The sequence below is a fragment of the Sander lucioperca genome, chromosome 24 (genome assembly GCF_008315115.2).
Source record: "Sander lucioperca isolate FBNREF2018 chromosome 24, SLUC_FBN_1.2, whole genome shotgun sequence".
In the NCBI taxonomy this organism is placed as follows: Eukaryota; Metazoa; Chordata; class Actinopteri; order Perciformes; family Percidae; genus Sander; species Sander lucioperca.
Genome location: NC_050196.1, coordinates 1,516,197 through 1,530,903, shown reverse-complemented (window position 1 = coordinate 1,530,903; position 14,707 = coordinate 1,516,197). Strand labels below are relative to the sequence as shown.

Genomic DNA, 14,707 nt, shown 5'->3' with positions numbered 1-14,707 from the left:
AAATTGTGTTGGGGGGGGCCATGCATCCTTTAAGGCAGTGTTCTCAAATGGGGGTACGTGAACCCCTCTGGGTTCTTTGGACGACTGCGTGAGATTTTTTGCAAAATGCTAATTTAAAGATGCGCCATGCATAACTCATGAAATAGTTATACTATGATAATGAATGAATTAAGGGATGGATTCTAAACATTTGAAATGTAGCATTCATTCGTTATTTTTTCACTTTTTTCGACTCATTGTTGCCTTACTTCCCTTGTTCTACCAAGTCTTTTTCAAAGTTTTTTTCAGCTTTTTTCGAAGTGAAAAAGTTTTGCAGTCGCTTAAAAAAAGAAATTTCATTCTACTGTCCTTTTTTTGAAGTTTTCATAAAGTTTGTGTCACCTTTTGTCTTTAGCGTTTAAAGGTTTTTCAGTTTCATGGCAGTTTAGTAAATCTCTCGCTGACATCGCTGTATTGTTCCTCTTTATGTAGACTTTTTCTTTTTAGATTTAGGTATGTAGGTTTTTTTCTACCAAAAATGATTGGAATGAACTTGGCTTAAAAACACAATTTAAAGCGGGAACATTGTTGAAAAAAAGTTTGAGAACCACAGACAAAAAGACAGACAAAGCTTTCCCTTTTGACGGAGGCGATAAATGAAACCTCACAAAAACGTTTGGGGTTATTGTTGAAGTGTGAGAAGACGCATGTCTCACATATGATGTTCAGGCCAAGTAGATGTAGTTCTTTTCCCATTCACCCTGCGTGAGCAGCGTGGCCTCGCAATCAGCCATTATCTATTGACTAGACATGTTGAGGAAGACTAAATAGCTTTTAGCTTTTAGTCTTTAGTTCAATACTTCATTTTCCCTCCTGTCGTTGCTTTTGCTCCTTTTGTTTCACTTGTTTTCATTCTCTTATTTTGACACTCTGTGACATTTTCCTTTAGTTCGTGATGAATTATGTACAAAGGGAACGACCTTGCATTAACATCATACAGCTGTAGTCGCCCCGACGCTACTTTTCTTTACCGATCTTTCTCTCCAACAAACCTTCGTATGCCGAAGCGAGCCTGTGCCACTCAAGTCTGGCATCAATGCGTGAAGTATCTTTTCCGAGACAAAAGAGGTTTCTCTCTTTATTGTATGGATGTGTGCTTGTGGGTGGAAGCCCTATTGTATGTCCTTGCACAATCGCTTGTGTAGGCTCTGCACTCACTGACATTATAAGCTTTGGTGAACTCTGAGCTGCAACTTAGTCAGAAGATTGATTTCTCTTCTTTATATCCTTCATATCCGCCATACTGCCGGGCCAGCTCTTGCCCACCTTTGGCACACAGCGCTATAGGCGGCCGGCCTTTTATTGTCACCTCATTGCAGAGAAGTGATTGATTTGAGCTCTTAACGGCTGTATTTACAACGGAGCACTGTATTTGCAGTTCACACGGCTCGTTCCTTCTCACACAGTGTAATACCTGAACAGAGGCGCTATCAATGGCGCTTTTGAGGTGTTGCAGTTTGTCTTGGCCGACCAGATCAACGACGGCAGGCTTTTTGTCTCGCTTTTTGAATTTGAGTAAATGTTACATCAGTTTAGTGCGATTTACATACATTTAAGTTTTTTTGTCTTAGTGTCCATACTTTAGAGAATAACCCCTGCAGAGAGAGGAGCTTAGTTTTGGCCACTGCAAAACAACAGGTTGATGCAGTGCTTTGCTCAAGGCATGCTGGACATCATGAATGTGATAGTCGAAAACCAACTTATCTCAAACTTGTCCTGTCAGTGCCGAGGATCAAACCAGGCATGTCGAACATTTTGCGCTTCCAGCTGCTCAGATGGAAGGATTTCACACTTTTGTTTGTTATATAGGATTTCGGTTTTTTGGGTTCAGGGCTGTTGGTCGCAATTTCAATTCATATCCTCGGGTTTTTGGGAATTTATACGGTGAATTTTTCCACTATATTCTGACATACTATAGTCCCGAAGACTAGTGGACTAATAGACAAGATTTTCTAACACAATATAGTGAATTTCAGTGAACTAAAGTCATTAATAAGTCGGTTAGTTTCTACAGGTTTTAGACACCAACTAAAAATCTAAAATTATCAAGTATTTATGGCTCATTTTGTGTTACTTTATCATGGCTTTATTTATCCTACATCAGTGCACTAGCAACATAAACATACCATATTTGTTTCACCTGTTTGTTGTGTACTGCACACTCATTATTTTGAGTTGCCTGTAATGAAGTTCACACAGGAACTCGGGCTCATCCTTCCTGCTGCATTCATTGTAAATCACTCCCCGAATAAAATGGAAATGCGTATGCCAAGCACCCTGGATGTAACGTCCATGGGGATCAGCGCTAGCATGGCTAATGCTGTTACACCAGAAGTGGCTAATGAGCTAACCTTCCGCTTTACCTCCGCATACCTTCGCCGTAATTATCGCCTTCAGCTCCCGCGAGGGCCAGTGAAGGAAGCAATGCATTCATCCTCATCCAGGAAGAATAGAAAACCAGGCGCCATACATACAATGGACACTTAAACTGCTGAAGGGTCTGCTGGAGTGGATGGGTTTACCCAAACACAGCCAGGGATGATGCACCTCATTTTTAGACAAAGCCATAGCAAGCCTCATGGTGTAGCAGGATCACAAAGAGGAGGCTATTTTAGGACAGGGTCTTCCAAAGGAAGACATCAAATCTGTTTACTTATCTTTTTGTTGCCTCAGGCTGCGTTCAGACCAAACGTCTGTCTCACAGGTCCTTTGTGCTAGACGTCCTACTACAAAAATGCTCAGGAAACTTTAGCGACACCACGCTTCAGTCGTGTCGCAAAAATGGATCCGCAGCGTGAGAAAGAGAGAAAGAAAAGAGAGGAGCGAAACGTGGCGAGTGCTTTGTTGTTTGGCAAACAGTCAGCTGTTCCACAAACTCCCGGGCAGTTCAGTGCTTGTGTTTGGTGTTTTCAGACTTTCTTGTGGCAGAGATAGAGGCAGTGATGTTTCCTGTACGGGACTCTCGCACATCCTCAAAACACTCAGACAAGTCTGATCGCCAGCTGTGTGAATGCAGACTTAAGGTATTCTGTTGTTGTTGTTAGTTGTATTTCCTGCCGACATTTTATGGTTCTTCTGACAGGAAGCCCGGCCTTTTCAACAACTCTTCTTCACACCTAACCCCTGCTGCAGATATGAGTGTCTTGCTCCAAGGGCCTCTTGGAAGTAGTTTGGGATGGAAAGAACAACTTAATTTGTCCTTTTCCTTGGCTTGATTTTGCAGAGCTTGAGCAGTAATTTGAACTTGCACCGTAAGACTCTCGTTTACCTTAATTTGGTGCCAGCACGCCGCCTGCCAGTCGTGAAATATGTCTGTTTTTATTTGATCTATCAAAATGTGTAATTAAAAAACAAATCTAGAGTGATTGGATTGCATTGAAGGCATTTTCAAAGAGTCTGTAGAAGGGAGTGAAATTAAGACCACATGAACCACATGAGTCAAATGTAGTCATCTTCCTTGTGGCGTTATTTATGCTCATTTGCACGTTTGGGCAAACTCTTATTTTTTTTTAACCACATGCAGATATAATATAAATTTGTGTGTCTATTGTTTGTCTTTGCTTCCATGTCTACATGCAGTTTGATCCATACATACTAGTACTGCCCAATATATCGGTTTTTTTTATCGTCATTGCGATATCAACCAGTGCAATTCTTTTGTTAGTGCTGCCTTTTATGTTCAATTCAGTGTTCAATTTGTTCAATAAAAGAAAGTTGGAAATGATTTCCTTTCATTTGTTTTAAGTTCAACAAGCAGTGTGTTGTATTTTAGCAGAACACTGAAAGTAGCAGAACTGAGAACACTTCAAATGTTTTTAGTTATCGCGAGTGATATCGTTATCGCGATATTCAACAGCGTTATTGCCTATTTTCCTCATATCGTTCAGCCCTTATACATACTTTCTTTCCGTGGGCTTTTTTGTTTGTTTTAAATCTGCATTTCCGACATACTGACGCTTGCCCGGGCTCCGCTCATTCATCAGCGCCAGACTATTTTTCTCTTCTCGCCATTCGCTCTACGATCACACAGGCAACGGTTCACGCTTGCACCTGTTGCTGTGAAATAGTTTTGGGGCCTTCACGGCCATTTGACGAGAGAAAGTGACGTCAGCGCTGCTAAGAGGAAGAGCGACCTCGTCTGCCAGTGAAGTAGACCTCTCTCTTCCATGTGCAGCTGCTTCCACGGGCCCGGGTTGGCATTAACTGGCTTTACGTAAGCAGCCATTTTATTGAAAAACAGATGATCTTCCCAAAAGGTAACCTCCATTATGGGAGCTAAGCCCTGTGACTGGAGACATGGTCAGGGCGGACATGACGCTTCCTCCTCTGCTACGTTATTTCACCGGCAGAGGAGAGTGGATAATGATCACGTAATTTGGGGCATTATTCTTTATTTGTACTTCACTTTTCCATTAAATTGCGGGAGCACTTTTGAGACATGGCAAGCAACAATAAATAAGAGCTGGTAAGGTCAAGAGTGCATATCCTTGCTGGCTGGAAGAATAAAAAATGTGAACCTAAAGTGACTATACCGGTATACATAAATGCATAAGAAAGCCTATTTGTGATTAAAAAACAACAAATGTTATGCTTACAGCTCTTTTACCTCAACATAAAAAAACACGCTTCAGACCCCAAAAAGGATTTGTTGGACATTGGAATTTAAGTAAACACACATTGCTTACTACCATTAAAAAAAAAAAAAAAAAAAAAGCGATAAACCAAGCATCATGCACCATTTAGATATTTACTTAACATAGCGGACATGTTGCATGATTAGGACTGCAGGCACTGAGAAAGGTGAATGTGCTTCTGCAAACATTTTTTGACTTCTATCAGCAGCCTGATAGAAAGGAAGTTCATAACAATGTGACACATGCACTATCTTCCTTTTCATCGGGGTTCGATAATCTGTTTTTCACACAAACAGGTTGAGTCCCGAGAGGAGTTCGCTGGCTGTTGAGCAGAAATGTCTAGTGAGCTTAGAACAAATGTAATGAAAAGGAAAAAAAAACATCACCTGATGAAATAATGGTTTGCTGGGTCGAGAATGGAACAACGTAAGTTATGAGCGATGAACATTGCATCCTGGGTGACTGGGAGTTCACGTTGATATCCTAGAAGAGTAAAATAACCTACTTATTGCACCTTTTGGGAGCACAAACAAAATAATGTGGGAAGCAATCCTGGCTTCCTGTGTGTCTGAACCGTTTGGCTTGGAAGCGAGCGAGTGGAGGCGGACTACCATCAGTCTTGTCAGCAGTCTAAACCGGACTAACTCTCTGACAGGTGATGAGACACGGCAGAAGCGCTAAACTGACAAGCTGTCATGCAGTATTTTTTTCCCTGGATATCAGTTTGCGAAAAACCTGCTGCCTGTGTTCATCCGCAGGAAATCAAGGGTCTCCTTTTATTTTGGCGGGGAGGGGAGTCAATTGGCTCACTTCAGTTGTGTTTGTGAGCAGGATTTTGGTTTCTCTGCCTTTCTTTTTTTTTTGTGTTCCTCTCTGACCTTATTTTCTCATGCCAGGATAGTTTTGATTGCTCATCTTTTAAAGAGCTTTCATTTTTTTTATTGGTGTATTGACTCCAAAGCACTAAAAAGTAATGAATGAATTTTATTATTTCTAAATGTTTGACGGCCTCACTGTATCTTCTTTGTCAATGACAGTGGATGAAAATAACCTTTTCATCTCCCAGCCACAGTGCCTTGTAAATCCTCAAATTCAATTTTTTTTTTAAAGTGCCCATATTATGAAAAAATCACTTTTTCTGGGATTTGGGGTGTTATGTTGTGTCTCTGGTGCTTCCACACACATACAAACTTTGATAAAAATCCACCCATGCTGTTTAGAGTGAGATACAGTTTCTGAATGTGTCCTGCCTTCAGTCTCTGGGTGAGCTGTTCAAAATCTGCACGGCTTGTGACGTCACAAGCCGAAACGAGCAGGCTAACCGCAACCATTAGCTCGTAGCGTTAGCATGCTAACACTATGGCTAACGCTAGCATGCTAACGCTAGCATGCTACCTCGTTCTCAATAGCAAAGCACTGCTACAACACACACAAGTTCACCATAATCTACAAAAGAACTACTTCCATGTGCGCCCTCATTTAGAAGTCTCCCAGCTAATCCTGCCTTGTAACTGACCAAAGTTGTAGAAACAGCCTTTCTTTTACTGTCTATGGAGCTAGCTAGCTGACATGATCTACATCTGAGCTACTGGGCATGTGAAGTGCAATCAAAGATAGTACAGAAGAAGAAGAAGAAAAGAGGTCTCACTCTGTAGCTAAAACAGAGACCAGGTGAAAAGAGGATCTGCAGCAGTGAGAGAGAGCGGTGCAGTACAACACAAATATGGTGTTTTTTGAAAATTAAACCATGTAAACCTATTCTGGTACAACCTTAAAATACAATTATGAACCTGAAAATGAGCATAATATGGCTGCTTTAAGGTTTGCCTGGCACAATGTTTGATAGAGTAATTGTTACTTTTAACCTTTAATCTCCTTCAGGAAAAGTCAGCAATGCATGAATGCTGTCTTAACAATGACACAAAGAAAAATAAAAAAGTTAAAATGCCCCGTTTTGTCCTCTCCAGGTGCCATCCTGGGACGCTCGGAGACGCAGGAGTGCGCCTACTACAACTCCAGCTGGGAGAAGGAGCGCACCAACCGCAGCGGTATCGAGCCCTGCTATGGCGAGAAAGACAAGCGGCGGCACTGCTTCGCCACGTGGAAGAACGTCTCGGGAACCATCGAGATCGTCAAGCAAGGTTGCTGGCTGGACGACGTCAACTGCTACGACAGGTACGCGGGAAGCAGCAGCAAAAAACATCTGGGGGGAAAAAAGACTACAATATCCCGAAAATGAAAGTCGGAAGAAAAATAAACAAACGGGGAGAAGCAGCAAAACATATCTCAGAGAAAGACTAGAATGTCACCAAATTATAGTCAGGCTTTGGCTACATTGAAAGTGAAACGTATGCGGAGCTCATATGTCGCGGAATGTATCTTTTAACCGGCTACACCAGCTGCACACACACGGCGTAGGATCGTGTGAGTCACAGGCGAGACGGAGAGCTTTTGCCTCTGCATTGTTGTTTCTTCAGGTTTTTTGGAGCCGGCACAGCGCTGTGAAACTGAATCTACTGTCAGCTGTTATCAGAGGACGCAGGTGAGAGAAAGAAGAAATAGACAGCTGTCCTGTCAAATAAAGGCCTAAAATGCCCAAAAAAGGCATATAGACACTGTATGATCCATTTCTGTGTAAATGGGCCACACACACACCTCGCGTAAAAAATATAAAGAGAATACGCACCACTACGCTGCTCTCGTGTCTAGTGTAGCCAGTTTCATTGATTATAGTGTCAGCGTAGTGTTGGAACATCCGCTCTGCATACGTGACGCACGCAATGTAGCCGGCCGGGAAGTCTTTTGAATATAAAAATAAATGAAAAACAGGCGAGCAGCAGCAAAAAATATCTGTGAAATAAGACCAGAATGGACCTTTTTTACAGCAGACATGTTGACTTGTCATAGTAGGAAAAGCACAGCTGAATTGATAACCTTAACGATGGCTCAGTTCCATCAAGTGTCCCAGTAAAGCCTGGTTCACACGGGACGATTTTAAAATTGTCGGCCGATTTTCCAATCCTGAGAGACTCCACACACGGCGATAAAAAATCACGGTCTAACAGTTTTGGTCGTGCAGTGTGTGGTGCGCAGCACACGGCAAAATCAACACATCACACACGAACCGATTTGACTCCCGAGCATTCCCAGGTCAGACGGGAAATCTCGCAAAATCCCTCGAGATCAAACGTGACTTCAGAGTAAACAATCATGGCGGACGAAGAGGATGCAGTGGCGATAGTTTGTAGTTTGTTTTTAACCGAAAAAAAACATTATCAAAAGAAAAGGCGATGGTCAAAGAAGTGGAGACAGCCGCCTCGTCGCCTCGCTTTCTGATTGGCTACACGTCACAGTCCACAGGCTGCGTGCTTGTTTGTCCCCGGGGGACACCACACACGAGGAGAAATCGGGCCAAAACAATCCAACATGTTGGATATCCCCGATTTGAGATGGGAGCGGTCCCGACGTCCTTCCGAGCAGACGAGAGCAGTCTTAACACACCACACACGGCAGGAATATCTGATCAGATTATTTTATGATAATCGGAGCATCCTTAAGATTGTCGGAAGGGGTGAATCGGGGCTAAAATCGGCCTAATTATCCTGCCGTGTGAACCAGGCTTAAGCTATTTCAGTGAGTCAGCATGCACAATACCAGGGCCTCTCCTAAGTGGAATGCAGCCATCATTAATGGGTTTTAATACACCTGTGCTTTTCCTACTATGACATGTCAACAGGTCTGCTGTGAAAAAGGTCTATATCACCGAATGAAAGTCAGACTAAGTCTTTTGAAAAGTTAGCTATGGTTTTTATAACAAATCAAGTTTTTACACCTTCAAAAGTATTAGTGGTTTCCTCAATTTAGTCTTTAGAAGTCTTTAGTTGTTCACCATGTTTCTCCGTCGCAGTGTGCAGGGTTATAAATGTAGCCCCAAAAAACAAAACGAAAACAGCATCCTATTTTATTAACCGACAGCTGCTGACCACTTTTAGTTTAAAACCCTTCCTCACCTGTTCTCAGTTGTTGATCGTATATATTTCAATTTTTAAGTTAGTTTTTACATTTCAATTCCAAGCATTTAAGTGTCGTCAAAAGTCTGACATTTGGCTCTCAGTGACCTGCAAAATAAACAGACCAAATCTCTGTTGTTGGTTTTTATGGGAAGTAGGTGGTGTCAATTCAACACACTGTATGATTTGGGATTTAAAAGACCCATCATCAGATACTAAAAAAAAAAAGGTCAGACTTCAACTTAAATTATTGTACATGTCCTTGCTAAATCTAAGCTGTGCAAATATTTCATGCCAGCACATCACAAGGAGGGCCCCCGAACAGTAAACAGATGTTAAGATGTGGTCTTCTCAAGCTAGTTTCTTCCTCGCTAGAACATCATCCTGGCACCAGAGGCTGGTTTGAGCCAGTTCTGCTTGTGTGTTTTTGTCGTTTGATTTGTGAGAGCGATAAACTTGCTGTAGATTCTGCAGCCCGCACAGTTTGGGCACCTCTGCTCAGACGGTGCCGCCTCGCCTCCCTGGAGAGTCCCAGAGCAAGTCGAGGGCGGCTGCCACTTCCTTTGGCTTTTATCGAGTGAGTGAGTGAGTGAGTGAGTGAGTGAGAGAGAGAGAGAGGATTGTTAGTGTACGTGCGTGTAGGAGTTAGTTTATAAATATATATTTTTTTTTTCATGTCTTCTGTGGCAGAGAGGAAGGAGAGGAGTGTGTGTAAGTGCGTGTATGTGTGTGTTGATGCTTTTTAGAAAACGTGTCTTCTGCAGTGAGTGCATGGAGAAGTGTGTGAGCACGTGTTTTATTTGCGCGCAGATGATGATGTGTGCCTGTGTGCGTGTGTGTGCGCTCACTCACACTTAAATAAAATAGATTGCTTCCATGTCCTTTGCGGCGTGCAGGGAGGAGAGATAGGAGAGTTTCTTGTTTCTAATTTCCACCTCCGTGTCCTCTGCAGTAACGAGTGTGTGGAGAGGAAGGAGAGTCCCGACGTTTTCTTCTGCTGCTGTGAAGGCAATATGTGCAACGAGAGGTTCCTGTACGCACCTGAAGCGCCCCCACAGAGCGACCCGCACCAATCAACCGCCTACAGTATGTACAGTCCAACTTGCAGACATACACAGCAGTATTCCACTGACAAACGTTTACAGCAGGTTTGTATTGCAGCCACGACTGACTGAAGTCTTATATTCTCCGTGTATTTAGGGTTACACCACTTTAATTACTGGTGAACCAGGAGGTATGAAGACAAACAGTAGTGGGGAAAGTTACTCTTCAAAGTAGATTGTTGCCTCGGGAAAATATATGTAGTCAAATATTTCTAAGTCTAGATAAGATAAGATGAAACTTTGTCTGTTCACACAGAATTATTTTTTTTTGCATTGCCGTCTCCAACAATCAACAGATTGATGAAATCAAACATAAAAAAACATTTGTATGGTCACCCAACAAACATCTGACACACCTTTACGACACACACACACACACACACACACACACACACACACACACACACACACACACAGAGAAACACAAACAAACACACACACACAGAGACACACAGAGAGAGAGAGACAGACACACACACAGAGAGACAGAGAGAGAGAGAGACATACACACACACACACACCCACACAGAGAAACACAAACACACAGAGACACACACACACACACACACACACACACACACACACACACAGAGACACACACAGAGAGAGAGAGACAGACACACACACAGAGAAACAAACACACAGAGAAACACACACACACAGAAACACAAACACACACACAGATAAACACAAACACACACAGAGAAACACACACACACACACAGCACAGATGTATATTTAGCTCTTTCTTTTTCTCAAACCATTGCCACAACATCCAGGCTTTTACTTTGAAGACATCATCCTCCACAAAGTGTGTAATGTAAAGTACTCGTGCTCTGGTGTTTTTCCAGCTACTGAGCCTTCCCGGTGCTCAGGTCGTAAAGACAAAGTTTAAATGGCAATCACTTCCGGGTCACGCAATTTGCATCAGTTAAAAATATCAAAATTGGATGACTTTTTTTTTTTTGAGCACGAAAGAAAAGCGAATGATATGGTCTCGCTTGATAGAAATGAAATGTTGCAATTTAAAAGAATGAATCTTAAAAGCCCAATATGCAGTGTCTGATTGTGTAAAATCCAGAAATGGGGCAGTTAAATCCATATCTGTGCTTCTTGGCATCATCCACAGCCAATTGTGCAAGCATGAAGCCTAAATATTAAAATATTTATAGTTGCTAACAGGGCTGCTCAATATATCAATTTTTTTTTTTTTTTTATCGTCAACACATTATCAACCGGCGCAGTAAACACGTCGCTGAAATGTTGCTGAAATGTTAGTTGAAAGAAAATATCAGCAGAAAAATACACTTTAAAATGGAACTGTCATTCTTTTGGTAGTGCTGCCTTTAATGTTCAATTCAATGTTCAATAAAATAAAGTTGGAAATGATTTCCTTTCATTTCCTTCATTCACGCACACACAACATGTGTGTTTGATTTTCCTTGGCTTTGATTTCCTTAGTTTTAAATCCAACACGCACTTTGTCGTATTTTAGCAGAATACTGAAAGCAGCAGAACTGAGAACACTTTAATATCTGTTTATTTATTATCGCACGTAATATGGTTAACGCGATATTTTCCTCACATCAAGCAGCCCTAGTTGCTAATGTGTTAGCATGCAGTTTACTTTCACTTATTGCTATGGTTTAATTGATAGCAGGCCCAAAGCACTGAACCTACTATCAATCCAAATAATCTTTTAGGAGCGATCACTCAAGACAATGAATGTGTACAGAGCAACACAAAAGCAAGCAAACAGAGAGACAACACGTAAAGGCCAATAACAACACTGATAAGACTGAAATAAGCTGAGAGCAGAGACAGTCGCTTATTTACCCACAGAAATTGCAACAATGAGTCTCTTGGGGTGTTTTTCTTCGGAGTGATTTGAGCGTTCCCTCGGAGTAACAAACCTGTTCTGCAGGGGACGCAGGTATGACTGTTTGGAATGCAAAGCGATGTCAGTGCCTTGAGCACATCAAATGTTGTGCGCCTTCATCAGCCAGCGGCAGTTCTGGTGTCCTTGCACTCATCACTTTACAGCTAAATTGTCCACCAGGCCCGCCTGTCTCTTCGTATCCCTTTTTAAATTTGACTCCCCCGAAAACCTGCAGACACCCTGTAAAGAAAAAAAAACTCTTTGACAAACGCCCAGAGTGTCCCGCGATGCAGCTGGTGCAAACCCCATGGCCCCCCACTCGTTCTTTCACTCCCCCCACCCCCCCCAATCCCCCAACCCCCAGGGGCGGCTGTGGCGGTTGGCGTCGGATCGTCGGCGCTTTGACAGCGCTGCCGAATCCGACTCTTACACCTTGTGATGGGAGGACAGGCTGAGCCAGCAGGCGTCACCCGGCGACTCCTGCAGGGGTCGGACACAGTTCAGAACTCTGTTATTTTTGGCAGGCGGATTACGTTATGTCACGAGATGGATTTGCTAATCCTGCTGAGTGTGCGTGTGTGTGTGTGTGCTGATATGATTCCTAAGCACAGTGGCTGTAAGCAGGGTTGGTGCTGCACTTTGAGATGACGTAGCACAATGTCAGGCCAATTGGGCATGCTGTTTTCTTTCTGGTTTTTCCTGTTTTCACCTTGACAATGTCTGTCATTTTTTTATATATATATATATTTTTTTATTACTATATTTTTGTTTCTACCAAGATTAAATAAGCCTGTTATGAGTCATATCTCCTAATTATTTCTTCTTCTTTTTTTTTTTCACTGTCCTCTTTCTCTCTCTCCCTCCCCCCACCCTCCCCCCCACAGCCACCTCCAACCCCTTTTCCCAGAATCCCCAGCTCTTCAGCACTCTGCTCTACTCCCTGGTTCCCATCATAGGCCTGGCCGCTGTCGTCCTCTTCTCCTTTTGGATGTGGAGACATCACAAACTGGCCTACCCGGCAGCCCTCGTCCCCACACATGTAAGTCTTACCAGGGAGAGGAGAAATTAAAAAAAACTACACAAGACTCTTTTTAAAAGTAAAAACACAGCCTCTTCTATACTCTGACACAAGTCCAATCCATGACCACTTTTTCCTGTCTTCACGTTGGTCCACAACTCATCTGTGTAGTGCGTTTTTCCAGAGGTCACCTGTCAATTAAACAGCGTGGCAGGGACTGTGGTGTCCTGTTTCTTCGAAGTTGCTGCTGAGGCAGTTAGAGTTTCTTGTTTTTGTCGGTTCAGCCGACGGTGGCCACGTGCGTCCCACTTCATCTCTCAATTGCCAACAAAGGGGAAATGTAAAAATGCATCAGTTCCTGCGTCGCAAATGATTTCTTTCTCGTAAACGCATAACTGTAAGTGCTAACACAAAAGCTTGGGAATAAACATTGGAATAAAAGATAGCAGGGCTGCTCTGTTATGGGAAAAAAATATTGATACTTCAATATTGAAATTATGAATATTGAACTTGTTGACTTTTGGAAAGATGTTGCATTTCTTCAAGTTAAAAAACAGTGAAACAGGTTAAACAAATCAACAGTGAAAACACCTTGAACTGTGAAATTTCCCTTCTTTTCCCATTTGGACTTTTTTTTTTTTTCATTCAGAACACAAAACGTAATGCGCATAATAATAATAATCATAATGTTTTTCTCGATTCAGATTAGTTTGGAGCCGAAATCCAAATCACGATCAAAATTGGATCAATTGCACAGCCCTAAAAGATAGTTAAAGTGTGGTTATGCACAGAATACTCAGAATAAAAATCCCCAAATTGGTAATAGCAGAAATTGCCTCATTCTGCTCTGGTTGACTTTGTTGCTGTTTATTTCCTGCATGAGTCAATGCTCATTAGTTGCTCCCCTCTTAAGATAAGGCTTGTATTGTTTGAAGTTTGCAGTGTGAGACAGTAAAACCACTGGGCTCTGCCTTCTCTTTTCAACCAACCTTCAACTTTACCACTGCTCTAGTTTCTCAGTGGGCTAGAACCGCCTTGGCCTTTCCTGCCCCCGTGCAGCAGAGGGACAGAGCTACAGTCAGCCAGAACAGACACACTGTGCTGAGAGTTTAGGTTTGGGATGATTGCTTTTTGCAGTTTCTTCTTTGTGTGTTGTATAGAAGAATAAGAGGAGCCCTGGTTCGGTTTCTTTTTCCTTCAATGTCTCGCATTGCCAGACCTTCCTTCACAGAGCTGTGGAGGAGGGTCTGGCTAGTCCACACAGCATTCCTGGATGGGAGAAAAACGTGCTCTGGTTTATTGGCATTTCTTTAAACCAGTCACAATCGTCTTGGGCGGCACGGAGCGTCGGACGGAGCAACGGTGCCGCTGCTAAATATTATGCTATTAGAATGTGGACGTGTGGTTAAAACCGCCTCCGAATGTGGTTTTTGCGATCCAATCTCAATGCGTTCTGAGAGTTTTCACCTGTTCTTGGAACTGTCCACTTGTGATCCGATCACTCAGGACTGATGTTACTGGCGAACATAAAGCTCCATTCTCGTAGGACTGAGAATACAGCTCTCTCTCTAGTTTTTCATAATTTCAAGGCGGTTTTAAACCGACAGCAGCAGAGCTATATTCTCTGCTGCTCGGCAGCAGGGGCAAAAAGAAAATCCATGCAGAGCTTCCACAGTATGGAAGAGGAGTCAGGGGCCTCTGCATTATTGATGAGGCTTTATATAGGCAAACAAAACTAAACACAGAGGCGCTTGCAGCTCTGCCTCAGAGCAGAAGGAGGAGGAGGAGGAGGAGGAGGGTGGTGGTGGTGGTGGGTGGGTGGGTTAGTGCGGGGGAGGGAGAGAGAGAGGAGAGACATGCAATTCTTTCAACTTAGTTATTGTATTTGCACAGTGCTAAAGCATTGCAGGGAAAGAGATAAAAAGACAGTGACACAAGACAAACAGGAGACAAATGCTAATGTGCGTTGGAAAACAACACCGCTAAGAGGCTTATGAAACATCTTACCTGGAAACAGAGAAATG

The 14,707-nt window shown here is 42.7% G+C and overlaps 1 protein-coding gene across 2 annotated transcripts in view; it reads left to right on the top strand.

Moving 5' to 3' along the window:
• Positions 1-14,707, top strand: part of acvr2ab (activin A receptor type 2Ab) — a 56,888-nt gene that overhangs the window by 19,335 nt on the left and 22,846 nt on the right. For both annotated transcript variants that reach the window (XM_031297809.2, XM_035998725.1), the window contains exons 2-4: positions 6,641-6,848; positions 9,636-9,769; positions 12,550-12,704. In XM_031297809.2, the coding sequence (XP_031153669.1) occupies positions 6,641-6,848; positions 9,636-9,769; positions 12,550-12,704 (497 nt within the window). The remainder of the gene's footprint in view (positions 1-6,640; positions 6,849-9,635; positions 9,770-12,549; positions 12,705-14,707) is intronic.